Below are 26,467 nucleotides of genomic sequence, written 5' to 3'. Positions count from 1 at the left end.
GTGGAGGAGTGGTGAGGAGGGGCGGTGACGCCTGGGTGCTTGGCTGGCCCCCCTCTCTGCAGGACTAGTGCCCATGGAAGCTGTCCGGGTTTGAAGAGCTCGGCTGGAAAAGGAAGCCTTTCAGCAGAGCGGCTCGTAAGAGGGGAAAGGAGGGTTCCAGGGGAGCAAAGGGTGGCTCCGTCTTCAACGACAGTTGGAAGTGAGGCTGAACTGAACTTTCGGTGTCAGCGGGTGGAGCTGCGGTTTGTGGTGGAGTGGGGACCCGCAGGCGAGAAGAGGCGGGGCGGAGGTTGACAGAAGGTGGGGCCCCGGCCAGGCGGGGCTTCTTTTTGACAGTGGGCGGGGATTCCGATGAAGGGGCGGGGCTTGGGCGGACGCCCCCGGGAGACGGGGCTTACGCTGACAACGGGCGTTTCTTGAGGTCCGGCGGTGACAGTAGCAAGGCGGAGCGCCCAGAGGGCAGGCCCACAAGTGACGGGAGGAGGGAACCGACCCGAGTTAAGACGAGGCTTCTGTTGATAGCGCAAGGGGCGGGGCCGCTCCGCGATCCGGAGAGGGCGGGCCTTCTGCTGACAGGGGGCGGGGCCAGCGCGACCAGGGGGCGGGGCCGCTCCGCGATCCGGAGTGGGCGGGTCTCCTGCTGACAGGGGGCGGGGCCACCGCGGGCAAGGGGCGGGGCCGCTCCATGATCCGGAGTGGGCGGGCCTTCTGCTGACAGGGGGCGGGGCCGCCGCGGGCAAGGGGCGGGGCTTATGTTGACAGAGGGGCGGGGCGGCGCCCTACCTCCCAGTGCGCCAATCCTGAGGGTAGAGGCCGGGGTCGGACCCCAGGGGAGCCGCGGGGTCCGGGAGCCGAGAGCCCGGCGCGGAGTGGGGTGGGGGCGCGCGGGGACGGCGTGCGCGCGGGAGGGCCCCGCCTCGGCCGGCTCCTTCCCTCCCTCCCCGCTCCCGGTCGGCCGCTGGGGCGCGCGCCTCGCCTCGCACCCCCACCCCCCGACCCTCCGCGCTCCGCGGGGCCCGCCGAGCTGCCGAGGCCGTGTGCCGGCCCGCCGAGCGGTTCCGGGTGTAGGGTTCACAGGTCAGAGTTGACTCCCTGAAAAGTGCAGCCGGTTTGAAATGCAAGATGGCGGCGGCGGGGCGCTGAGAGGCGCGGCGGCCCCTGCAGGTAGCGGCGCGAGCGGGCTCCGGGACGAGCGGGCCGGGACGCCCGGGGGACCGCGGGGGGGGGGGCGCGGGGAACCGGCAGCGCGGGCCGGCCGGGGGAAGGCGGCTCCGGGGCAGGGACCCCGGGGGCTCCGGGCGCCGGCGGCGGCGGCGGCGGCGGCGGCGGCGGCTGGCGAGGAGGACGCGGCGCGGGGCGCCCGAGGGGGAGGGACCCCGCCTGCCTGCCGGCCTCGGGGAGTCGCCGCCGAGGGACGGCCCCTGAGGTTCCCTCGCGCCCTCGGGGTGTCTGCGGCCGTGGAGGGAGCTGGCGGGGGGCTCTGGGAGGAGTCATGTCAGCCCCCGTTCTTACGGGAGCACCGAGCAACTTGGGACTGGAGCGGAGTGAAGACGCGGCCGCCGGGGCGGGGGGGCGCCGCGGGGCGCGGGGAGGGTCCTGGCGGAGGTCGGGAGGCCCGCCCCGCGGAGGCGCGCGCCGGCTGGTGGGTGCTGCCCCCGGGGCGGCGAGCAGACCCCCCTTGCGGGGCCGAGCGCAGTCGGCGTCGGAGCCCCCGGGCAACGCGCCGCGGGAGGGCTGCCCCCCACTTGACGGAAGGCTCGGCGCCCATCTCGGGGCCAGGCCGTGCCCGCCCCTGGGGGGCAAGACTCGGAGTCGAGTCCCGACGAGCTCTCTTCCGTTTAGAGGCAGACTGGCACTCCGAAGTTCATTCAAGAGAATGGAAGCGGTCCCCGTCCCCTTGCAGGAGGGAGACGAGGGAGGCCCCACCGGGCACTCGCCCGAGCCTCGGGGCCTAACGGGAACAGCCTCGCAGTCTCAGCGAGGGAGGAAGGGCTGCGGAGGGGGTGCGAGGGGACAAGGCGCGGGGGCTGAGGGCGCGAGGAGCCCTGGCGGATGATGCCCTTCCCCTGGGGGTTTACCCTGAAGTTGTGGGTAGAGGGACTTGGAATTCTTTGTTCCGTGCACCTCCCTCCACCTCTCCCCGCTGTAGGTAACAGTAAGGAGAGAGCAGAACCCCCACTGGAAGAGAAGGCTCCGTTGGATATCCTAAGTTTAGGTTATAGCGCTGAGCGGAGCGGCCAGCTGTGACCGGCTCCGGGGAGAGACTGGGCGGGGGGGGTGGGGGGGTGGTCGAGGAGTGCGGTGCAGAGCTGGGCAGAGTGCGGATCCTACAGCGCTGTTCTGTCGTCACCCCCCCCCCCCCACCCCGAGCTGAAAACAGAAGGAGCTCATCTTTAAGGGGCGGGGGGGGGGTGTAAAAAAAAAAAAAGGCTGATAGTTTGTAATGTGATTAGGTGGGGATTGCATGTAACTTGAAAAAGCAGTTCTCTTGGAGGTTGAGAATATAACAGAAAAGGGAGGAAAATCACAGGATTGGGAAATAGAGTTCACAGGGAGGAAGCAGCAGCTTTCCCTCTAGGACTAGTGCCTATTCGTGGGTTTGGACTGTGTGTGTGTGTGTGTGTGTGTGTGTGTGTGTGTGTGTGCCCGCGCGCCTTCCCTACGGTAGTGCACCTTTAGACTTGTTGGTGTTGGTCATTGCATCTCAGTCTTTGTCTGGAAGCTTTAACTTGTCTTACACGGTGTTACATGGATTGTCCTTGTTTCTGAGAAATTATCCCCCCAAAAGTCGTTATGTTTTTATGCCATCAGTGAGGATGAACGGGAGTTGGTTTTCACACGGCCTTAGTATATCCATAGAGTTTAAACAATTTTCTTAAGGAGCAATTCTGACTCTTGATTTCAGGCAAAAGAAATGTGGGTGCTGCCAAAGACAGTAATGCATCACAGGATGTAAAAGGGCCCTCATGAATATTTTTTCCTCCTAATCTGTCTCTCCTTACTCCAAGCATTAGGGCCAAGCTAACTAATTTTACGCAAAGTAAAATGTAAAGTGTTGGGTTCGTTCAATATAGAAATGATAGCATTTCACTTAAGAGTGAGTCTTTTGTAGAAGTACCTCTTCAAATGCTTTATGTAATGATCAGGATTAAAATGAGAAAAAAATCAAGTAAGACTTGGGTACCTGATGACAGCTATGATTCATACAGATTTCTTGAACCATTCTAGTATTTTTAAAAGAGCTTTAATGTCTTTCATAGAAATGTCTTCTCAAACACATTTCAAGTGTAAACTAGTTGAGAGCTGCACATTTAGAGCATTATTATACATGTGAGCTATTCTTTGGTTTCCCCAAAGTGCATGTAGCTCTAGTTTTGTATTCAATTCTGAACAGACTAGGCTGGATGAACCAGAGTAGCATTGATGCCAGATGGTTTGAAAATATGCTAAGGCTGAAAACATAAATGTGCTTGTGCTGTGCTTGTACTCGTTAATAGTAGATGTCTTTCCCTTATAGCGAGCTTATTATTTCACTGGATTTGGAGGACAGTTCATGAATGATGTAGCAATTATTTCACCTTTGGTGATACTTGCAAGGTTTTTAAAAATAAATATGAATAAAGTTTAACAGTTATTTTATTAGTGACCTTAACAGCGTAGGTGAGGTGCTTCATGTTGAAGATTTTCTCCCTTTTATAACTTACATTAAGATTGAGAGGTGATATTTTAATGTATTTATATTTTCTTTCTTATACTGTTAATTGGGCACAAAAATGGGTTATTTGAGACTTAATTTGCTGTGAATCATGGCTTTATATTTAAATAGAATTACTCTTAACATTACTAAAATGATTACAAATGTAGCTGAGGAAATAACCTTTTTATATACATTGCATCATTGTGGATGTGGGCTCAAGAGACTCTACTTATTTGAACATTAGCAGTGTTAAAACTTCAGTGCCTAAGCTAGGTTTTAATCTAATATCATATTCATTAATTTAGGGAGGTGTTTGGAAATATCTGTTGCCCTATAGCCAGTGTAACACATCCACTTTTACATCTAAATCTCTTCTAAATTAAAATCCTTCCAAATCATCCTATGTAATCTCAAAGGTAATTTAAACTACATTTAATTGAGGGGGGAAAAAAGCTGTGATGCTAGCCTTTGAATAATAGCCAATGCTTCCATAATATTACTGATCTATCTTACTGTCTCCTGTTGCTCTGATATATTTGTGGTTGTGAGTAACCAAATTTGAATGGCTGAAGCTGCTAATTTAGATTACTAATCAAAATACATTTGAATTTACATTTTTGGGATCTGTATTTCATACAGTTAATTTTTAAGTAAATGTTTATGTAAATTTTTATGTAGTTGCCAAGTTTGGGTCTTAAGGGGTACATAATCTTTGCAGCTTATATAATCCATATCCTATGGTGTATTCAAGAGGTATTAAGATGGTCTTTAATTCCTTTGATCAAAACAAATATGATGATATACTTTGGAAAAAAAGTGTTTTTTTTTTAAGATTTTATTTATTTATTCATGAGAGACACAGAGAGAGGCAGAGGCATAGGCAGAGGGAGAAGCAGACTCCATGCAAGGACCCTGATGTGAGACCTGGGATCACACCCTGAGCCAAAGGCAGACGCTCAACTACTAAGCCACCCAGGTGTCCCAGAAAATAAGTTTTTATGAGTAGGTTAAGAATGACATTTATTGAAGACAGTCAAAATGTTTTACTTTTTTTTTTTTTTTAAGTAGCCTCCATACTCAGCGCGGAGCCCAACGTGGGGGCTTGAAGTCACAACCCGAGATCAAGACCTGAGCCAAGACCAAGTGTCACTCAACCAACTGAGTCACCCAGATACCCAAAGCTGTCAAAAATTTTATGCAGGATTTTTGTTTTGAGTTTTTAGATTTAGATTTTAAAAAATAATATTCTCAAAGCCTATCTAAAAAAATCATTGAAGTAGGAACCATATACATATTATTTTGAAACAAAAGAACTTTGTCATTAAATCTTAGTGATTTCATATTTCCCATAGGATTTCTGACTCCCCTTTTCCTCCTTCCCGATGGTCTTTCTGTTTTTTTGGGTTATTGTGAGGAATGAAAGGAGATAGAAATTCTGATTTTTATATTTCTAAGCACTTCACTCAATAATTATGTTTTTCTTCTATACAAAATCTATTCCCTTTTAACTTCTAATATTGTCAAAAAGAAGTTTGTGAAAACTTTGCTGGACCTGGGCTGTATTTGAAAGTGAGGGAATGGTAATTGCACTACTGAGTATTTACCCCAAAGATACCGATGTAGTGAAATGCTGGGACACCTGCACTCCAATGTTCATAGCAGCAGTGTCCACAATAGCCAAACTATGGAAGGAGCCATGATGTCTTTCGACAGATGAATCAATAAAGAAGATGTGGTATATATACAATGGAATGTTACTCGGCCATCAGGAAGGATGAATACCCACCATTTGCTTCAGCATAGATGAACTAGAGGGTATTAGGCTAAGTGAAATAAGTCAGTTGGGGAAGGACAATCATCATAGGGTTTCATTCATACGTGGAATATAAGAAATAGTGAAAGGGATTATAAGAGAAAGGAGGGAAATTGAGTGGGGATAAGTCAGAGAGGGAGACAAACCATGAGAGACTCCTAACTCTGGGAAACAAAGGGTTGTGGAAGGGGTGCTGGGTGGGGAGATGGGGTAACTGGGTGACAGGCACTGAGGATGGCACTTGATGGGATGAAGACTGGGTGTTATACTATATGTTGGCAAATTGAATTTAAACAAAAAAAAATTTTTTAAGTGAGGGTATGGTGAGGAGGGAACAATTTTTCTTCATAACTACAATAAGATGATTTGTATCAGAGCTTTGTTAGTTCTGTGAAACACATTTTAAAATGTGTTATGCATTAATGATTCTCCTTGAAGCTAAGGTCAGAGAAAGTATGTGTATGTTGGGGTGGGGGGGTGTAAATTATGATTGCTTAATGCCTACCTGTTAAAGCCAACTTGTTCTAGCATTGCTTAATATGCTCAAAAGTATGAAGTGGAAAATAAAATTGATTGTTGCCCAGACCTTTAAAATATTTTATAATGTCTCAACATTTAGCAAAGTTTATGTGAAGACTTCCTTTGTTGTATAACTTAAAGCTAATACCTTAAATAAAAGTCAGAAAAATCTAGTTGTGGGGACACCCGGGTAGCTCAGCAGTTGAGTGTCTGCCTTTGGCTCAGGGTGTTAACCCAAGGGTCTGGGATCAAGTCCTGCATCCAGCTCTTTGCAGGGAGCCTGCTTCTCCCTCTGCCTATGTCTCTGTCTCTCTCTCTGTGCCTACCATGAATAAATAAATAACATATTTTTAAAAAGAAAAATCTAATTGTGGACTTACTAAGTCTACAAGCTTTACGTGGGTTATTTTAAACACATGTTATTAGAGTCCCACTTGAGATGAGGGGGCAATAACATAAGCTAAGTCACTTGTTTAAGACCACCCAGCTAGTAAGTGACAGAGCTGAGATTTGAACCCATGCAGTCTTGGTTCCAAAGCCCGAGGTCTTCATCTTTATTTACAGTCCCATCTTCTGCCAAAACAACTCCTCTGTTTTACTATATAATGTATATAGCTGAGATGATTTCTGTAATTTTTGAAGTTCATTCTAATATTAAAATCTTAAAAGATACTTTGAATTAGAAGTATTTAAAAATAACCCCAGTGTCAAGAGCTAAAATAACATCGGGCAAGTATACTTTTCATCCAGAAGTATCAAGGAGCTGCTTTGTTGCTCTTCTAGTTGCCTTGTGCCCTTGCAATGTCTCAGCAGCTCTTCTCAAGAGACTCTCGTTCGGTAAAATGTCTTGCAATTACTGTATGATTCAAGAATGGATTCAAATAGGTTACCAATTTCCCATAATATTAATAATTCATTTTGGAAAATAACTTCCCCTCTTTGGCAGCTGTTTCCTATCTTCTCTTCTAGTCCACATCCTGTGGATGGATAGCTAAGGAGCTTCCAAACAAGGAGATACCAGGAAATGAAACTGTAGAATCCCAGGCTGCAGAGAGCAGGATGCTCTACTGGGCCTACCAGGAAAATGCTCTTTTGCTTTTCATGAAAATAGTGTAACTATTTAGCCTAAGCTTTAACTTAATCTAGAAGTATCTTACTAAAGGGTTGGTGTATTTACTTTATTTCTTAAGAGCCTCTTCATGAACATGTATATAATAAAAGAATCAAAGGATAAGGTATTTGGAAGAAATCATCTTCCTTAATATTTATTCGCTTGGTTTATGGAGTTTCAGTGCTTAAAGAACAACAGCTAAAATGCTTTGACTCTTCAAAAGTGCCATTTACTATTATTTATTAAGAGAAGCAGTTACAGTTTTCGTTACGTTTTCCTGATTGGGTTAAATACTCTGAATAATACATCCCAAGAATTTTGGACACATATCTCAATTTTTGGTAAATGATCTTCAGTTTGATTGTATGGTCTAATGCTTACAACACACGGATTGAAAAGCCATCTGGTAGTAGTTTCTTGTAAAAATGAAATAAACACAGGTCATTCTACTAGATAATACATGCTTTGGGGTAGAGTACCGCTAGTTAAGTTATATTGTCTTGTTGCCAGGATTAATAACCACTGCATTGCAATTAATGCATTGTAAATAGGATACAGATATCAGTGGGTTTATGTGTAAACATACAAACATACACTTTCTCCCACCTCTTAGTTTAACTAAATTATCTTTCATAACTTTTGTTATGGGTCTAATATTTTACAGTTCCCAGTTTCTTCATCTCTCCTTTTATATTACAGCCTGCATATATCCATCCACATTTTGGAAATTTTTATTGAAAATAACGTAATAGTGAAAATAGTATCTGGTTGTTTTATATAATATAAATCCAGTTTTTGAGAATGTTTTACATTTTGTGTTTCTTAGTAATATTGGGTTTGACAGTTAAATGCTTCCTTTACAATTTCTATGAGGAAATTAAATTTTTTTCCAAAATTACGTTTATTTTTTAAAAATCAAGGCATAAACTTTAAAGTCCTAAGGCCGTATTATATCTAGGATAATAAAGTGATATTATTATTATTTTTTTTAGGAAATGGCAGATAGGTACTTCAGACCTGTTGGTAATGATGGCCTGAGCTAAACACCGAATTTGAAGGGACACCCTCCGTGTCAAAGAACAGAATGCTGAAGAAGCTATGGCAAGTATGTATTTCATTGTTTGAATATGATAAAATTCAAATTCTGAATATGTTCACTTTAGATCCCATGATACTATATTTGGCTAACCTCTTAAAAGCTTTCCTTAAAAAAGCAGCAGACTTAGTCTTGATACTGTTAAGAAATGCGCTTTCAAACTTTAAAAATATAGGAGTACTGGCTGCTTTAATTTCAAAGGAAACAGCATCACAGTTCATGATAAATCTATGTGGTATATTAATCATTAATTTTTCAATTAATATTTGTTGAAGGGATACCTGGGTGGCGCAGCGGTTTGGCGCCTGCCTTTGGCCCGGGGCACGATCCTGGAGACCCGGGATCGAATCCCACGTCGGGCTCCCGGTGCATGAAGCCTGCTTCTTCCTCTGCCTGTGTCTCTGCCTCTCTGTCTCTCTCTGTGTGACTATCATGAATAAATAAATAAAATCAAAAAATAAAAAAATAAAAAAAAATATTTGTTGAAATACACTGTCAGGCACTATATTCAGTGCTGTGGTAACAGTGGTAAACAAGACAAATGAAGATCATGAGGGCAGATAACTTTAGTGTAGGAAAATTGATCTAGAAATTTTACTGTTTTTTTGCCTATATCCAGAAAAATTCTTCAAGACTTCAGAGAACAACTCCTGAAAATATATTTCCAGTATATAGTCTACTAATAATAATTATAATTCTAAAAGTTAAGATATTGGTGATTAAGTACTTAGTTTTAGGTTAAGCATGGCAGTATTTAAATATCTGAATATATTTGTACCTAATTACTTTTATATTTTATTTAACTGACATAAATTGGCTTTCATAAGAAGCATTAGATCACATACTATAGTGTTGAAATATTTACACTTTAGTCCTATTGTTATTTTAGATAATTCTAGAAAGTACCAAGAAGGATTTTTTAAAGATTTATTTATGTATTTTATTTTTTTATTTTTATTTTTTAAATTTTATTTATTTATTCATGAGATACACACAGAGAGAAAGCAGAGACACAGGCAGAGGGAGAAGCAGGCTCCATGCAGGGAGCCCGGCATGGGACTCTATTCCGGGACTGCAGGATCCCACCCTGGGCCAAAGGCAGGCGCTAAACCACTGAGCCACCCAGGAATCCCTATTTATGTATTTTAGAGAGAGAGAGAGTGTAGGCGCATGGGTACACACAGAGGGAGATAATCTTCAAGCAGACTCCCAGCTGAGTATGGAGCCCAAACTGGGGCTTGATCCCATCACCCTGAGATCGTGACCTGAGCTGAAACCAAAAGTTGAACGCTTAACTGCCTGAGCTACCCAGGCACCCCAGATTCTCTAGCTATTAATGTGATGGTTCAACTTTCATTTTTAAAAAATTGTTAAGAGTCCTTACAAGTTGACATTACCAATACTAATTACTATTATGTTTCAAAGTATTTTTTATAATTGAATGATTATATTCTGAATAAAATATGTAAGTTATTTTATTTTATAAATGGGGACGATAATAGACAGATGAATGGTTTTTCAGCCTCTCAATGATAATATCACTTGCAGTCACTTGCAGTCACTTGCACTTGCAGTCACTTGCAGCACTTGCAGTTTTTTGTTTGCCTTCTTGTGTTAGACTGTCTGTGAAAGATTTAATGTACCTTCTTGGAAAAAGTTAGGCAAAACTTTTTCCAGCAAAAAAAATTACTTTGGGGCAATACTATAAACTTTAATAACAAAAATAGTGGATTTCATTATAGTACTTATTTATGTATCACTCTCAATATGTTACTTACCTACCTACAGCAAAAAAAAATTACTTTGGGGTAATACTATAAACTTTAATAACAAAAATAGTGGATTTCATTATAGTACTTATTTATGTATCACTCTCAATATGTTACTTACCTACCTACATGCCAGCAGAAGATAGAAAACCAGGATAGTAGTTAGTGTTGTAGAAACCTTACAAAAAGACATTTCACTCCTCAAATCTGGGGTCAATGCTTGCCAGGAGAAATCTGTCCAGCTTAGATTCTTCTTTTAATCTTTAACAGTATTAAGGTTGGCTTTTTCAGGTAGAAAAACATAGGTAGAGAGGATAGAATTTCTAAACCATTAAGCCTTAGTTTAGTATTAGCAAAGAGGATAGAATTTCTAAACCATTAAGCCTTAGTTTAGTATTAGCAAAGGGACCTGAAATTAGTTGATTTTTGGCCAAAGTTTCTTCAGTGCTTCTATTTTTAGCACATTTACTTCTGTCTGTATTCACCTTCATACTTGAATTTTGATCATCTTGAGACCATTTTGGCAATTTTCTTGAGATTTATCTCTTAGGTAATAATTCTTAAAAACATATGCTGTGGGTATAAATTTGAGTTATCAAATTTCTTATTTAATTTTTTTTAGGAAATTAGCCATTGTTTCTAAATATTTTTACATTTTGGCTTTAAAAAGTGCCTAAAGTGTATACAGGCCAAAACGGGTTTGCTTTCTTTAAGTAAAGAAGGTATCTTCTTGGACATCTTTTTCTTTAACATGGTGGATATTCTGTGTTTTAATTTGACCCCATTATTCTTTATTCCTATTATTATTCCGGGCATTCTGTGATTTTGGTGGATTTGTAACTTTTAGTTTGAATATAAACATGCAAAAATAAGTATTTTCAGTTGGCTAAACAGAACTCTGACTTTAGAGAATAAGAAATGAAACTAAATAAAATACAGAATTCTAAGAATTCTCAGTATAGGTCTGAATAAATATCCCAAAGGATTTATCAGTTTATATTTTAGCTACCTTGAGAACAATTTTTAGCTAGTACCAGATCAAAACTAACATAATCCTTAAAAATTATAATTATTTTATAAGTGTTCGTATTTGATTAAGAATTGGTATGAAAGTTGTTTTTATTCACATAAAATCTTACCAATATAATATGCTTTTGTGGCTAACGAGGCAAGTAAATTATTGTCTGTTAGTCATTTAATTTGAAGTATAAGACAGACAAAAAAATAGAGGCATGGAAATTCAGTATAATCACAAGTCTGTGTAACCGTAAAAAATTTTAGACTTTTTGTAGCACTAAGCATAGAATTTGAAACAATCTACTATTTATAATGTATTAATTGAGAACTTATTTTTTAATCTAAAATTTAATTTAAAAATGTACAACACCATTAAAGTATAGTTTTCTCCAGGAACAGAAAAATAATGATTCTAAGTTCAGATTTATATTTGCTATTTTTACAGGAACATTTTTCTCCTGAATTTGACTGCAGGACTAATTCTGTGAATGAATTTATTTCCCTTGTTTCATTCTTATGCGGTCCACAAATTTAGACATGTACTACTCATACATAAAACTGATTTGTTACAACAGAATTATAGATGATAGTAAATATTTATTGAATATTCATTGCTATATTTTAATAAATAGAATGTTTTATATAGGAAGATGGTTTAATATTCTAATGACTAAGGTAATTTTATTAGTAAGGATTTCACCATTGGAAGTAATTTACTATATAGTAAGCACAGTTGTTCTTTATAACTCCTCTGTAAAAGAGTGTTTAATGAAGTAAAATGTTATAATATATGATACCGATATATTATAAAAGGTTTTTTTTCCAACAAATATTATTGAGGCCTTAATAGGCAATGTGCTGGGCTCTTGGAATATATAGTGGAGAGCTAGGTAGACATTCTTTCTGACTATGTAAGAACTGCTGTTGGAACTGTCCCTGATAAAATGAATTTTGCTTTCATTAAATGCTCTTCTGTAGAGAAACTTTGTTGAAATTATTTTGATGAGTTTAGAATCATGAATTGTTTAAGAAGTATCTTACCCTCAGAAGAAGAGCTAGGATGCAGATGGAACCATGGAAATTGACTTGACCTAGATGCATATGCCGCACATTCTGAGTGCTCCTGAGGGTTCTTAGAACTAGTTTGACTTCTCAGACTGTGGAGCAGGTCCCAAAAATGTGTGGAATACACTCGAATGCTATACATACTCAGAGATTTCTGCTTCCCCTGAAAAAAACCTTTATGTAGCACATGTTTTTGCCCTAAAAATAGAAAGTAAACTTTGTTTCCAGCTCCAGATAAATGACCATCAGAATATTCTAGTCTATTTGCAATTTTAAGGCCTTGAAATTGTTTGTTGTATTTTATAATAAAGCAATGTTATAATGAAGAAAATTTGTAAATAGCACACATAAAAATTTCACCCATACTCTCATATGAAAATTTCATTTCTTTATATTCTCATCTAGTTTTTGCCCATATGCATACATATTTTCCCAGTTATTTTATAATTAATATTGCAAATTTTGTTATGATTTTTTGTTTGATTCTTTAAAAAGTTTAGCAGTAAAAGTGGATAAATATTTTTTCATATTCCTACACTTGATCTTAGTCAAAGGCTGAGAGGCGATTTTTTTTATATTCCTTAATTACTCTTGATTACATTTTAAAATAATCATATAATAGTTGATCAGGTTGGGGGTTTTTTGTTACGTTGTTACCATTTTTCTACTGAAAAGTTACCTGAAAATAGCTTTCAACTATATTTACAGTGCTATATGCATTGAGAGTATAATTTTTTTATCTTTTTGGCAGTCTTCACTTTGTGTTTTAATTGCAAAGCCACCTAGCTATCTACTCAGTTGTGCAACTGAACTCTACCCCCTTTTTACAGGTAAATAGTGCAAGGTTCCCCTAATTGATTTTGAGCTGTTTTTTGTTTACCTTCACCTGTCAGCTAATAGTGATTTCTGTATGGCAATTTTCGTGTCTCAGCCTCGTTGTACTTTAATGATAAAAGGAGATAAATTGGAACCACACCAAAGAAATTCTTATTCTTTTTATCCTTTCTCCTTTTTCATTCAGTTTGTGTCAGCTGATTAAATTGTAAGAGATAGAAAGAGAGAGAGGACAATACTAAATAAGTGGTATTTCTTCATCTCCCAAAAGAATTTTTAGAGACTAGAAAATAGCATTAATTGGGCACCGACTATGTTTTACCGTGTGTGAAGCATTTTATTTGATAGGCCTCTGAGGTGGATAGCGCCATTCTTATTTTTTCCAGGGCAGCCTTTCTGTTTCCTTTCTAGAAGCCTCCTATAGTGTGCTCATAGAGTTCCTGATGTTTCCTCTCTCATTGCATTGATCACAGCTATTTTAAGTGATTGTTTACTACCTGTTTTTCTTGCTCAACTGCTAGTAGTGACAGACCTGAGGCAATCTATCATGGTCATTGCCTTACTATAGTGCCTAACACAGTGCTTGGCTCATGGTTGACATCCAACAAATAGTTGAATGAATTTGTTGAATTGAAGAATCTTGGTTTTATAGATGAGAAAACTGAGGTTGATTCTGAGTAACTTTTCCAGGCACTGAACCACTGAGTAACAGAGCAGACTCTAGAACCTGTGGTTTTATCCTATATCACAGCTCCTCTGTGAATGTGTTCCTCTGGGCCTGAGTTTCTTCTGTCATGAAAATGGAGTATTTGTACTGAGTTCCCTGCTTCCCCCCAAATTATGACTTTATGTAATCAGGACCCCGAGGATCTCTTTGTTTGTGCTTTGGTCTATTTTTGAGCTATATACATTACAGTAGACTTGAGCCATTAGACCAAATCTTGAGGTTTCTTGGGAATTCTCAGTCTCCCTTAGAAATAATACTAAACAATATAGTGACTCAGGTTTTGTTGGGAAAATGTAAACAGTATCAGGAATAAAGTGGGGAGTATTTCTTGGATCTGTGTATTTGGGTATAAAAGTCACCTGAGCTGGAGGCCATCTTTAATACCTGAGATAATCAGATTTGAGTCTTTTGCATTACTGAAGATTTTTTTTAAAGCTTCTCTTTTAAGTAGCTTAAGTTTATATTGCCAAAACCAGTGCTTTCAACAGAAAACACACAATGGTGCATATACATCATTAGATTGTAAAATAATCTATGAATATTTTGTAATTTTTTATGGCTTTAGCAAAACATATTTAAGACTTTAAAATTTGTTTATATTGGGGCAGCCCCGGGGACTCAGTGGTTTAGTGCTGTCTTCAGCCCAGGGCCTGATCCTGGAGACCCAGGATCGAGTCCCATGTCAGGCTTCCTGCATGGAGCCTGTTTCTCCCTCTGCCTGTGTCTCTGCCTCTCTCTCTCTCTCTCTCTCTCTCTCTCTCTCTCTCTGTGTGTGTGTGTGTGTGTGTGAATTTAGCAAATTCCTATTTTTAAGCTAGATAAAATGAAAAGTAAGCAGCTTAACCTAAGACCTAGAGAGCCAGATCAATAAAGGGACCTGAGGTCCTCAAGTTTCTCTTTTGTATCTCTTAGTAGTACTGGCAACTCTGTTCTACCCTGAGTGTCCAAGCCCTGCCTTCCACAGTGAAACAAGCTGAAGGACACATTAAATTTTCTTTAGATTAGTTTTCAAATTTCATGGCTCAGCAGTTAAGCTGCAAAGGATTTTTAGTGACACTGATACATTGTCTTGAAAGTATTTAAGTTTTTTAAAGCACAGGCTTTCAAACACATCTCAGAACCCGTTGGAGATGGAAGTAGGGTTTGTGGGATCCATGGGATGGAGTCAGGAAGTAGTTTAGCCTCTCCTTCTTCAACCAGATAGCTGTTCTTTTATCTATTTTGCCCCAAGGCTTCTCATAGAATCTTGTTTGAAGAAAGGGCTCCCCTGCTTACAACAAAAAGTTTGAAAACCATCACTAAGGAAAGGTAGTTTCAAAAAAACCTATCTTTGATTTTTAACTATTAGTATACTCCCAATTCCATATAATCTAAGATTCTAGGAGAATAACAGTTACAAAATAACTTACTCCCTGCCTTTCAACAATTCTCCCTCACTGCCAAAAATGTGAGTACTGCTCATTTGTTACTCTTCCACTTACTTCAGGCTATTTGAGGAATTCCCTGTTCCTAATAACCAAAAAATGATCAAACAGCTATACTAGCACTTGAACAAAATAGTTAAAATCCTACTGAAATGACTAGGAGAGATGGCATTAGCTTAGCATAAAATATTCAGTTAAGAAATAGTTTTAAATATCAGTGATTTCTTTATATTACCTTAGAAATCAGAGGCTTTTTCCTGGGTGGGGGTGGGGAATGACACCTTTGAGAATCGAATACTATTATTACTAAGTGGATGCTTTTTATTTTATAATGGAAAATTGGGGAATGAAAGACATTTAGGCCAACTTTCCTTCTGTTGCTTGGATACATCAAATGGATATGTAGTATATATTTGAATAATCCCAGTGAAGAGGATCTTCCTACCTTCAAATCAAAGGCAAGGCATTCTCTCTTTGGACAGTTCTGTTTCCTAAAGATGTTTCTGCTTTTCCTGAGTCAATATATCTCCTCATACACCCTGGGTTTTGCTTTATAATCTTTGAAGTAAACTTTATCTCCTCAGTTCAGTGAGAATAAGGATAAGACTAATAAATGCAAATAGTTCTAATTTGGAGTAGAGAGTAAGGGAGACCACTTAACTCATTTTATTCATTTTTCTTTGGTTTAGACTTCAAAGCACATTACCTTGCATTGTTGTAGCATAAAAATTTTAAATATTTGGATACAAAATTACTGAAATGTATTTGTATAAACATAATTCACTTTTTCTTGATAAGTCACAATCATTCTTGTGAATTTCTGCTACTGTTCTCTGTGGTGATGTTCTCAGGGCATGTTGAGTTTCTTTTATTTTTTATTTCAATTTCTTATTTAAATAGTGAACATATATGCTAATATTAGTTTCAGGTGTAGAATTTAGTGATTCATCACTTAAATACAAAACCCAGTGCTTGGGACGCCTGGGTAACTAAGGGGTTGGGCGTCTACCTTCAGCTCAGGGTATGATCCCAGGATACAGGATGGAGTGCTGCATCGGCTCCCTGCAAGGGAGCTGCTTGTCCCTGTGCCTGTGTTTCTGCCTCTCCCTCTGTGTATTTTATGAATGAATAAATAAGTCTTTAAAAACAAAAAACAGGGGCAGCCCTGGTGGCTCAGCGGTTTAGCGCCACCTTCAGCCCAGGGCGTGATCCTGGAGACCTGGGATCGAGTTCCGTGTCGGGCTCCCTGCATGGAGCCTGCTTCTCCCTCGGCCTGTTTCTCTGCCTCTCTCTCTCTCTGTGTCGCTTATGAATAAATAAATGAAATATTTTTAAAAAATAAAAACAAAAAAACAGTGCTTGTCACAAGTGCCCTCCTTAATCCCCATCACCCATTCAGCCCATCCTACACACACCTCTCTCCATCAGCCCTTAGTTTGTTCTCTGTTGTTAAGAGTTTCTTATGGTTTGTTACCCCTCTTTTTCCCCTTCCCTTATGTTCATCTGTTTTGTTTTTTAAATTCCACATATAAGTGAAATCATATGATATTTGTCTTTCTCTGGGACTTATTTTGCTTAGCATAATACTCTCTGGCTCTGTCCACATTGTTGCCAATGGCAAGATTTCATTCTCTTTGATGACTGAGTAATATTCCATTGTATATATGTATACATCTTTTTTTTTAAAGATTTTATTTATTGATTGAGTAGAGACACAGAGAGAGAGGCAGAGACATAGGCAGAGGGAGAAGCAGGCTCCCCACAGGGAGCCTGATACAGGACTCAATCCCAGGACCCCTGGATCATACCCTGAGCCCAAGGCAGACACTCAGCCGCTGAGCCACCTGTCCATTCATCAGTCGATGGACATTTGGGCTCTTTCCATAATTTGGCAGGGTATGTTGAGTTTCATAGGACTGTTTTCCTGTTCATTATAGTTCAAGTTAATAAACATTTAATGAGTCCCTACTTCTAGGCTTTTTGTATGCAGAGGGGCTACAGAAATAAATGAGAAGGCAGCCAAGATAGTTCAGCTGAAGATAGTTCAGCTGGGAGAGCATTACACTGAAGATATAAAGGTCCTTGGAAGAATGAGATGCACTGTAGTAAGGAGACCAGGAGTATGGATAGGTTGTGGGATAGAAATGTAACACTCCTCTGCCACAATATGGTAAGTGCTAGACCAGAAGATAAATTGAGGAGGAGGTCAGGCCAAGTTAAAGGGAGAAGGTGATCTATAGAGCAGACAAAGATCATCACAGCTCATGCACAAACAAGGCTTCTGGCATAGGGAATGACCCCATTGTGTGTCCCTGGACAACAGTTGTGTCTACTGTGTTCAAAGCATAAGAAATAGGAGTCAGGAGGGAGACTACAGGAAGTTGAGGTTGAAACCAGGTGTAAAGAGAACTACATGTGGCTTAAGGAGTTTGGGTTTCATTCTTTCAACACTGGGGAAACTTTAAGTCAGAAGACTGATATGATCATATATGTTTTATAAATTCTAGTAGCATTATGGAGAATGATTAAGAATAATGTCTCTAAAACTAAAACTTTGATCACTCTTACCCATCTTTGCTGCTTCTGTCATACTTGGCTCTACTACTAGAATCGTAAAACAGCCTAGTAGGAAGAAGAGGGCATAAGTGATGGATTGAATTTCTTATATACTTAATGGCTCTGAGTACCTGTGACTACCTTTTAGAGTTTTAAATTTCCTCCCTTATTAACAGATTATCATTTCACATTGATAATAGTGTGCTTGCCAAAGCAAACTCTTCTCCTTTTAAATATAGAGCTGGCTGAAAAATCCAAGTAAACAGCTGGGGGCTGACCATGATACAGTATGTGACTTTCAGTGATTTGACTTGGAGACATATATTTTGATCATCAGATGACTTTTTTTCCTGGTTCTGATCTTATTCTAGATCTTTATAACTTAACTATCCAACAACTTCATATAAGTGAAATATAACTGCAGCTTGTTTAAAAGATCATAATCACACATTTAAAAACATTTTTAAATTTATTTTAATATAGGTGATTGGAGTTGTGCTTCAAAAATTTCAGCAGTTCAACAGTATTTTATCTGCCAACAATAAGCTCTTTACTTGATTGCACCATGAGAAAGCTGCTAATGAAACTTGCTGAACACAAAAATGGACTTGAAGAACCAAAAGGCATTGTTTTCAAATGAAGAATACTGAACAATTTTAAGCCTCGATGCTTTTTAATCACCACTGAGATTTTCCTCATAACATCAGAATGGCAAGCAGGCGAAAATCCACAACACCTTGCATGGTCCTTGCCAGTGAACAGGATCCAGACCTGGAGTTGATATCAGATTTGGATGAAGGTCCTCCTGTACTTACACCTGTAGAAAACACCAGAGCAGAGAGTATCTCAAGTGATGAAGAAGTTCATGAATCTGTGGATTCTGACAATCAACAAAATAAAAAAGTTGAAGGTGGCTATGAATGTAAATATTGTACTTTTCAAACCCCAGATCTAAATATGTTTACTTTTCATGTGGATTCAGAACATCCCAATGTAGTGCTAAATTCATCCTATGTTTGTGTTGAATGCAATTTTCTTACCAAAAGGTATGATGCACTTTCCGAGCATAATCTGAAATATCACCCAGGAGAAGAGAATTTTAAGTTGACTATGGTGAAACGAAATAACCAGACAATCTTTGAACAGACAATAAATGATCTGACTTTTGATGGTAGTTTTGTCAAAGAGGAGAATTCAGAGCAAGCTGAACCTACAGAAGTTTCTTCTTCAGGAATATCTATCAGTAAAACCCCAATCATGAAAATGATGAAAAATAAAGTGGAGAACAAACGGATCACAGTTCATCACAACTCAGTTGAGGACATTCCTGAAGACAAAGAGAATGAAATCAAACCAGACCGTGAAGAAACTGTGGAAAATCCAAGTTCCTCAGCCTCTGAATCTAATACAAGTACTTCGATTGTCAACAGAATACATCCAAATACTGCCAGCACAGTCATGACCCCAGCAGCAGTTCTTCCTGGGTTAGCACAGGTGATAACTGCTGTATCAGCTCAGCAGAATTCCAATTTGATTCCCAAAGTCTTAATCCCCGTTAATAGCATTCCTACCTACAATGCTGCATTGGATAACAACCCCCTGTTGCTTAACACCTACAACAAGTTCCCTTATCCCACAATGTCAGAAATTACTGTTCTTTCTGCTCAAGCAAAATACACAGAGGAACAGATCAAGATATGGTTTTCAGCCCAACGCTTAAAACATGGTGTTAGCTGGACTCCCGAGGAAGTAGAGGAGGCCAGAAGAAAACAATTCAATGGAACAGTACACACTGTACCTCAGACCATAACCGTTATTCCTACACACATTTCCACAGGGAGTAATGGTTTACCATCCATTTTACAGACATGCCAAATAGTTGGTCAGCCAGGACTGGTCCTTACACAAGTAGCTGGAGCAAACCCCTTGCCAGTAACAGCACCTATAGCCTTGACAGTGGCAGGGGTTCCAAATCAAACAAACGTACAAAAAAGTCAGGCACCTGCTGCCCAGCCTATTGCAGAGACAAAGCCAGCAACAGCAGCAATCCCACCTTCTCAGCTTGTTAAACATGAAACCACAGGGGCAAACCCTGATTCATTTGGCATTCGAGCCAAAAAGACTAAAGAACAACTGGCTGAATTAAAAGTCAGCTACCTTAAAAATCAGTTTCCCCATGATTCAGAAATTATCAGACTTATGAAAATCACAGGCCTGACTAAAGGAGAGATTAAAAAATGGTTTAGTGACACAAGGTACAACCAGAGAAATTCGAAGAGTAATCAGTGCTTACATCTCAACAATGATTCCTCCACGACTATTATTATAGACTCCAGTGATGAAACCACGGAATCCCCAACTGTTGTTACTTCACAGCCTAAACAATCCTGGAATCCTTTTCCCGACTTCACTCCCCAGAAATTTAAAGAGAAGACCGCAGAACAGCTCCGTGCCCTTCAGGCAAGTTTTCTCAACAGCTCTGTACTCACAGATGAAGAGTTAAATAGGTTAAGAGCTCAAACCAAACTTACCAGAAGGGAAATTGATGCTTGGTTTACAGAGAAGAAGAAATCAAAAGCTTTAAAGGAGGAGAAAATGGAAGTAGATGAAAATAATGCAGGTAGTTCCAAAGAAGAACCTGGAGAAACTTCTCCCAGAGATGAATCTGGTGCACCTAAGCCAGGAAATACGGGCAAGATCTGTAAAAAAACACCTGAGCAGTTGCACATGCTTAAGAGTGCATTTGTCCGAACCCAGTGGCCATCACCAGAAGAATATGACAAGTTGGCTGAAGAAAGCGGGCTTGCTAGAACAGACATTGTCAGTTGGTTTGGGGACACCCGTTATGCTTGGAAAAATGGAAACTTAAAATGGTACTACTACTATCAAAGCGCCAATTCGAGTAGTATGAATGGGCTGTCCTCCCTTAGGAAAAGGGGGAGGGGGAGACCCAAAGGAAGGGGAAGAGGAAGACCACGTGGGCGGCCGAGAGGAAGCAAGAGAATGAACAACTGGGACAGGGGGCCATCACTCATAAAATTTAAAACTGGAACTGCAATACTTAAGGATTATTACCTGAAGCACAAATTTCTTAATGAGCAAGACCTTGACGAGCTCGTGAACAAATCACATATGGGCTATGAGCAGGTCAGAGAGTGGTTTGCAGAAAGACAGAGGAGATCCGAGTTAGGTATGGAATTATTTGAGGAAAATGAGGAGGAAGATGAAGTGATCGATGATCAGGAAGAGGACGAAGAAGAAACAGATGATAGTGACACTTGGGAACCCCCACGACATGTGAAACGGAAGCTTTCTAAATCAGATGACTGAAATGTAAGTTTCTAATCTGAGTGTATATTCATCAACCATATACATTTAGAATAGTCACCTTATATCTGACGCCTTCACTCTTGACAGTTTTTTCTGAGATGGTTTTCCTTTTAGCTAATAAGAGGACTAAGGACCAAGACTGTGGCCAAGAGACACGTGATTATTATGTGTAGTCTGATTATTATGATTGTTACATTGATTATGTAGAATTTAATGCTGCTATCATTTTTACATAAAATGTTTTTTTTTTTCACTTTGTTTTAAGGGAAAGGTACCCATTCTCAGAGAAGGGAGACTAGACTGGTGGTGGAGTGGAGGGATTCACAAAATACTGAAGATAACTAAAATGTATTGTTTGCAACCCTCCTTCACTAAAGCTTCATTTTTTGCCTATTTAAGGGAAGAATTCAAAAATGAAAATTAAAAAGAAGGGGAAAAGTGTACCGAAGGACAAACTTACCACAGGGGCGAGGATTGCTCAGTTTTAGGAAACTAGGTGAAAATGGGTATCTTTTTTAATTTATTGTATTGCCCCCAAACTATTAGGTTTTTAACTAGAGTTTAAAATGCTTTATGTGGGATCCTTGGGTGGCGCAGCGGTTTGGCGCCTGCCTTTGGCCCAGGGCGCGATCCTGGAGACCCGGGATCGAATCCCACGTCGGGCTCCCAGTGCATGGAGCCTGCTTCTCCCTCTGCCTGTGTCTCTGCCTCTCTCTCTCTCTGTGTGAGACTATCATAAATAAATAAAAATTAAAAAAATAAAATAAAATAAAATAAAATGCTTTATGTGTTAAAATTATTCAGTAATTTTTCTGTTGAAAGCCAAAGGTCTATTTTAGGCTTTATGTAAATTCATATTTGCTTGGAGGGCATCTGTTTTTGAAAACTGTGATATAAATTATTTCTGACTTAGAGATCAAAAGGTAAATAACATATTTGATATTAAATTAACTCAGTTGCCTAAATTGTCTTTTCATTCTTTGATAGAAAACAAACCTGCTACCAGAAGAAATGCTGTATTTGGTTAAAAATACATCTCTTGCTATAAAAGCGCAAGTAAACATGCTTTAAATCTGAAATGTTTGGCATGTTCCTTAAATTTTAACTCTTTTATAGATTGAATTAAAATTTCACTGTAGCTGCAAATCAGACACCTGATTTGGAGTTAGGACTTCAATTCTTAATACTTTTGGAATTTAATAGCATAGTTCTACTCTCTGTTTTGGAGTGTTCTAGGATAAAACTATACTCTGTTGAGTATAGAGTAAACCATATTCTATTGCAAATAATGCACTTGTCACAAAATGTTTGTATATGTCTGTCAGGAGTCCAAAAGCATCTTATTATCAGAGATTACTGCCGTGTTCTCAAACAGTAAAAAAGGAAATGAGGAATAGATCCTCATTATCGTATGAGCATGTTTACTTACTTCCTTAGCTGTTTGCATCCCTACCCCATCCTCTACTTTTATGCTCTATTATTCTGCACAGTATTTCCATGACTCCCCCATGTCTTCCTCACTGGTTTTATTTATTTTGTTAAACAGTTATTTATAGAGAGCTTAATATGTACCAGGCACTTTTCTTTTTGCTTAGCAGTCCTTTTCCAGACTTTCTTTTCATTAACATTTTTTTTTCAAGCAGAAATATAGATGAAACTAAAGCATCTATTTTTGAGTAAATCTTACTCCAGGTTATTGATAATGTAAGTAACAGGAAGTTAAACAATGTTGTATAGCTTTATTCTGAAGTGCAGTCCTCCATTTCCTAATGTCAGAAATTTTCAGGACAGGCTTTCTTCTGACCCAGATGCATAAAATATTTTTACCAGGCTTTTTTTTTTTTTTTTTTTTTGCTAAACACAATTCTCACTCGGCCAAGATTAAATCAACAAATGTGTTGCTGCAGTGAATTGTCCTTGTGGTTGTAGTAACTTCAGCAATGATTCTGTAGGGAGCTGCAATCTTCTAAAAATAACAGGAACTTTTTTGTACAGTTTTTGGCTTTGTGTGGATAATTCTCATGTTCTGTATTGACACTCTAATGGATACTATGATAAAAATTCATACAAAGCCACAGTTTTCAAAAAATTATGTATGTTATTCATGTACTTTCATGGTACATATTCAGGCATGCCTTTAAAAATATTCAAAAGTCTAAAATTTAAAAATGCATTAATTAGCAAGTTACTGTTGGCTTAACAAAATAACTTTTCATCTTATAAGAGGATTCATCTTAAGTTTCCTCTTATTTCTTCACTTAAATATGGTTCAGTTTACCAAAAATAAGTAACCAAAACTTCTCCAAAATAGTTATTGCAAAAAGTGAAATACATATATATCTTTTGCATAAGTGAGACTTGTATATAAATAGAAAAAAAATACAAGAGCCTTTAGATCTCAGTCTGTTTATTACAAATACTGACAGTGAATATACACTTCCTACTAATAATTGTTTTTATAAATTTTAACATAAAGGTGAAAATGTCCATATGCAGAACCTATACATAGGAGTTGCACACAAAATCTACTTTATATAAAATGTATATAGCAAGTGATCTCAGTGTTTAATAAGCAAATACAAAGGATGTATTTTCATGGCTAATTTGTATAATTTTTGTTTCTAAAGTGGTAAACATTAAAATATGGGTTTTAAAAAATTTTAGTTTTTTATTATGTTTTTCTTTTATAGCTGCCTAACGTTGGAGGAGAATCAATTCTTCAACGCAAGATGTCTGATTTACTGTGAATGGGCCCAATCTTTGATGACACTGAAAATGTTTTGGGGCATACACATTCTCAAAAAAATAGGATCCAATACCCAAAAGAAATGGAACTTAATGTTGTGCCAAAGTTAAACTACTGCATTTGGCGGAAGTTCTGCAATGTAAATAGAACACTAATTAAACAACTTGTAAAAATTCGAATTTTAATATAGTACATTTTTATTCTGATATGATGGAGATGTTCTGATTCTTAGACTTTCTGAGGGGGTTTAATGACCACTAGAGCTTGTCCTCATATTTTGTCCAGCTTAATACTGTATGTCTAGTGAGATGGGCCTTATTGCCTATATTCTTTGATATGTGATTAAGCTTATAGCTTTGAGTGACCAAACATTTTACAGAGTAAAAATTGTTAGAAACAGGAAGAGGAAAAACTTGATGTATTTCTATGTCTTATTTATCAGGCCCTGCACTGAGATTAAAATTTGTGCATGGGCTTATACAATTTCAACGTAAGTGGAAAAAAGCAGCCTATTGACACATGTTGAAACAGTAAGATTTTGTGATATCATTGGCCCTTAATGATGGATCTTTAATTTAACACATTCATGGATACCACTATTATTCTGTAATACTCTGTTCATTTTTTTCATTAGAAGCTGAATTTGCTTTGTATTAAACTGAAGATAATCAATTCTGAAGAAGGAAAAGAAAAAGGCATAAGAATTTGGTAGGGTGAAACTCTGAAATAATTATTTTACCAAAAATGTGAAGAAGAACCATTTAGTAAATATATACTTAATGTTTTCTTAACAATCATATAGAAATCAGAAATGTTTGTACAGGTATCATATCAGAATTTTCAAGAATTCTCTTTCAGGGAAATTCTACTTTATGTAGCAATTTCAGTGAATAGAGAGAAAATTCTGAACTGATCATAATGAGTTAAAGGTTAGCTTTTCATTTATGAATCATGGGAGTGTTAACTGTTAACTCTTGCCATATCAGGAGACTGAAAGTTCATACTAACTTATAAACTTTGTAAAGACCGGTGCTGTTCATTCATGTTGAGAAGGACCCTTTTTTTTTTTTTTTTGTGACTTTAGGATCGTTTTTCAAAATGTGCTTTCTTCATAGAAAAAAAATGTTCAGTTTAATTAGCTCTGGATTTTAAAATGTTTTTCCGAATGACCGGATGTAGTGGGCTTGGCCAGTTTCTTTTGTCTAATTTAATGAATAATATTAAGCTCTTGTTTTTACCTAAATGTTTGTCAGCTAATGAAATGTTATGAAAAAGCCTTGAATATGCATGCTGCTTTCATTTTTATAAACTTTTTATTTTTTAACTATAGCTTTATTAGTAATTCCAAAATGCTGCAATTTAGCTGATTTCTTCACTCAGACAGCTGGCTTTGTGGGTGGCTTTTTCATACTACTGTTAACTTTTTTAAGAAGAAGCAATGTAAAGACTGTAACAATTTAATGCACTAAACTGTTCTTTCTTTTACACATTTAAAAACTTCTTAAAGCCCTCTGTATTATAATAATTAAATTGCTCCCTTTTTTAAACCATTGCTAATGTGGTCTGCGTTTTGTTTGACAATTTTCATATTTGAAATGTCAAGTATTAGAAATAAAGCCTTTGAATAATATATTTATATTATGTTTCCCCTGCTATATGTAAACTTTGTATAACCATAAATAACTAGTAGTAATTTCCCTCTCTGTCTCTTTTATAAACTTGACACTTCATTCTGCTCTGATGTTTGCTAGATTTTAAATATATTTATTTGACAGAGCAAAAGCCCTCTTTTCCGGGTTAATGATGTCCTTGAATACAGAATAAAAATTAGCAGTGATTAGTAGGTTTCAGTGATTTTTTTTCCATTTTATTAATTGAGTTTTTTAAAAACTGTGGTAAAATACACATAACAAAATTTGCCACTATAGCTGTTTTTAGGTGTATGATTCAATGGCATTAATTATGTTCACAATGTTGGGCAACCATTACCACTATTAACAAAACATTTTCATCATCCCAAACAGAAACTCCATAACCGTTGAGCATTCCCCCTCCCCCAAGCCCCTGGTAACCTTTAATCTACTATTCTATTTCTCTGAAATTGCCTATTTTTGATATTTCAAGTAAGTGGAATTATACAATACTTTTCCTTTTGTACTTGATTATCATAATGTTTTCAAGGTGCATTCATGTTGTAATATATATCAGTACTTTGTTCCTCTTTTTTTTTTTTTTTTTAAGTAGGCTCCATGCCCAGCGTGGAGCCCAGTATGGGGCTTGAACTCATGAGATCTTGGTCTTGAACCCTGAGATCAAGACCTGAACCAAGATCAAGAGTCGGAGGCTTAACTGATTGAGCCACCCCAGGTACTTCTGTTACTTTTTATGGCAGAATAATATTCCAGACGGTAGCTGTGTTTTGTTTGTTTGTTGTTTTATTTGAGTATAGTTGCCACACGATGTTACATTAGTTTCAAGTATACAACATAGTGATTGAACAATCCAATATATACATTTTATTTATTCTTCTGTTGATAGATGATAGACATTTGAGTTGTTTTTACCTTTTGGCCAGAAAAATGCTACAGTAAACATGGGCGTGTATAAGTATCCATTTAGAGTCTCTGTTTTCAGTTCTTTCAGGTATTTATCTAGGAGCGGAATTGCTGAATCAAATAGTAATTCTGTGTTTAAATTTTTGAGGAACCACCAAACTTTTCTACAGTGACAAAATGTCTTCCATAGTGTCTGTAACCATTTTAC

At 38.7% G+C, this 26,467-nt stretch overlaps 1 protein-coding gene and 1 long non-coding RNA gene across 3 annotated transcripts; one reads left to right on the top strand and one right to left on the bottom strand.

Annotated features, from left to right (window-relative positions):
- Positions 1-972: 972 nt before the first annotated feature.
- On the top strand, positions 973-25,256 carry ZHX1 (zinc fingers and homeoboxes 1). 2 transcript variants are annotated; one of them, XM_077847109.1, is made up of 4 exons: positions 973-1,164; positions 8,133-8,245; positions 18,112-20,961; positions 24,339-25,256. In XM_077847109.1, exon 3 carries the CDS (start codon positions 18,337-18,339, stop codon positions 20,956-20,958), a length of 2,622 nt encoding a protein of 873 aa, XP_077703235.1. In that variant the 5' UTR covers positions 973-1,164; positions 8,133-8,245; positions 18,112-18,336; the 3' UTR covers positions 20,959-20,961; positions 24,339-25,256. The 2 variants fall into 2 exon arrangements, with proteins under 2 accessions (XP_077703235.1, XP_077703234.1); XM_077847108.1 differs by having other exon boundaries at positions 976-1,164; positions 23,649-25,256.
- LOC144283265 (uncharacterized) lies at positions 18,079-22,788 on the bottom strand. Its single transcript, XR_013351716.1, has 2 exons — positions 19,922-22,788; positions 18,079-18,445 (listed from the first exon to the last, which is right to left on the bottom strand). It is a non-coding gene; the product is annotated as an uncharacterized LOC144283265 (long non-coding RNA).
- Positions 25,257-26,467: the final 1,211 nt, after the last annotated feature.

The sequence above is a fragment of the Canis aureus genome, chromosome 14 (genome assembly GCF_053574225.1).
Source record: "Canis aureus isolate CA01 chromosome 14, VMU_Caureus_v.1.0, whole genome shotgun sequence".
NCBI lineage: Eukaryota > Metazoa > Chordata > Mammalia > Carnivora > Canidae > Canis > Canis aureus.
This window is presented reverse-complemented; position numbering and strand designations above follow the sequence as displayed.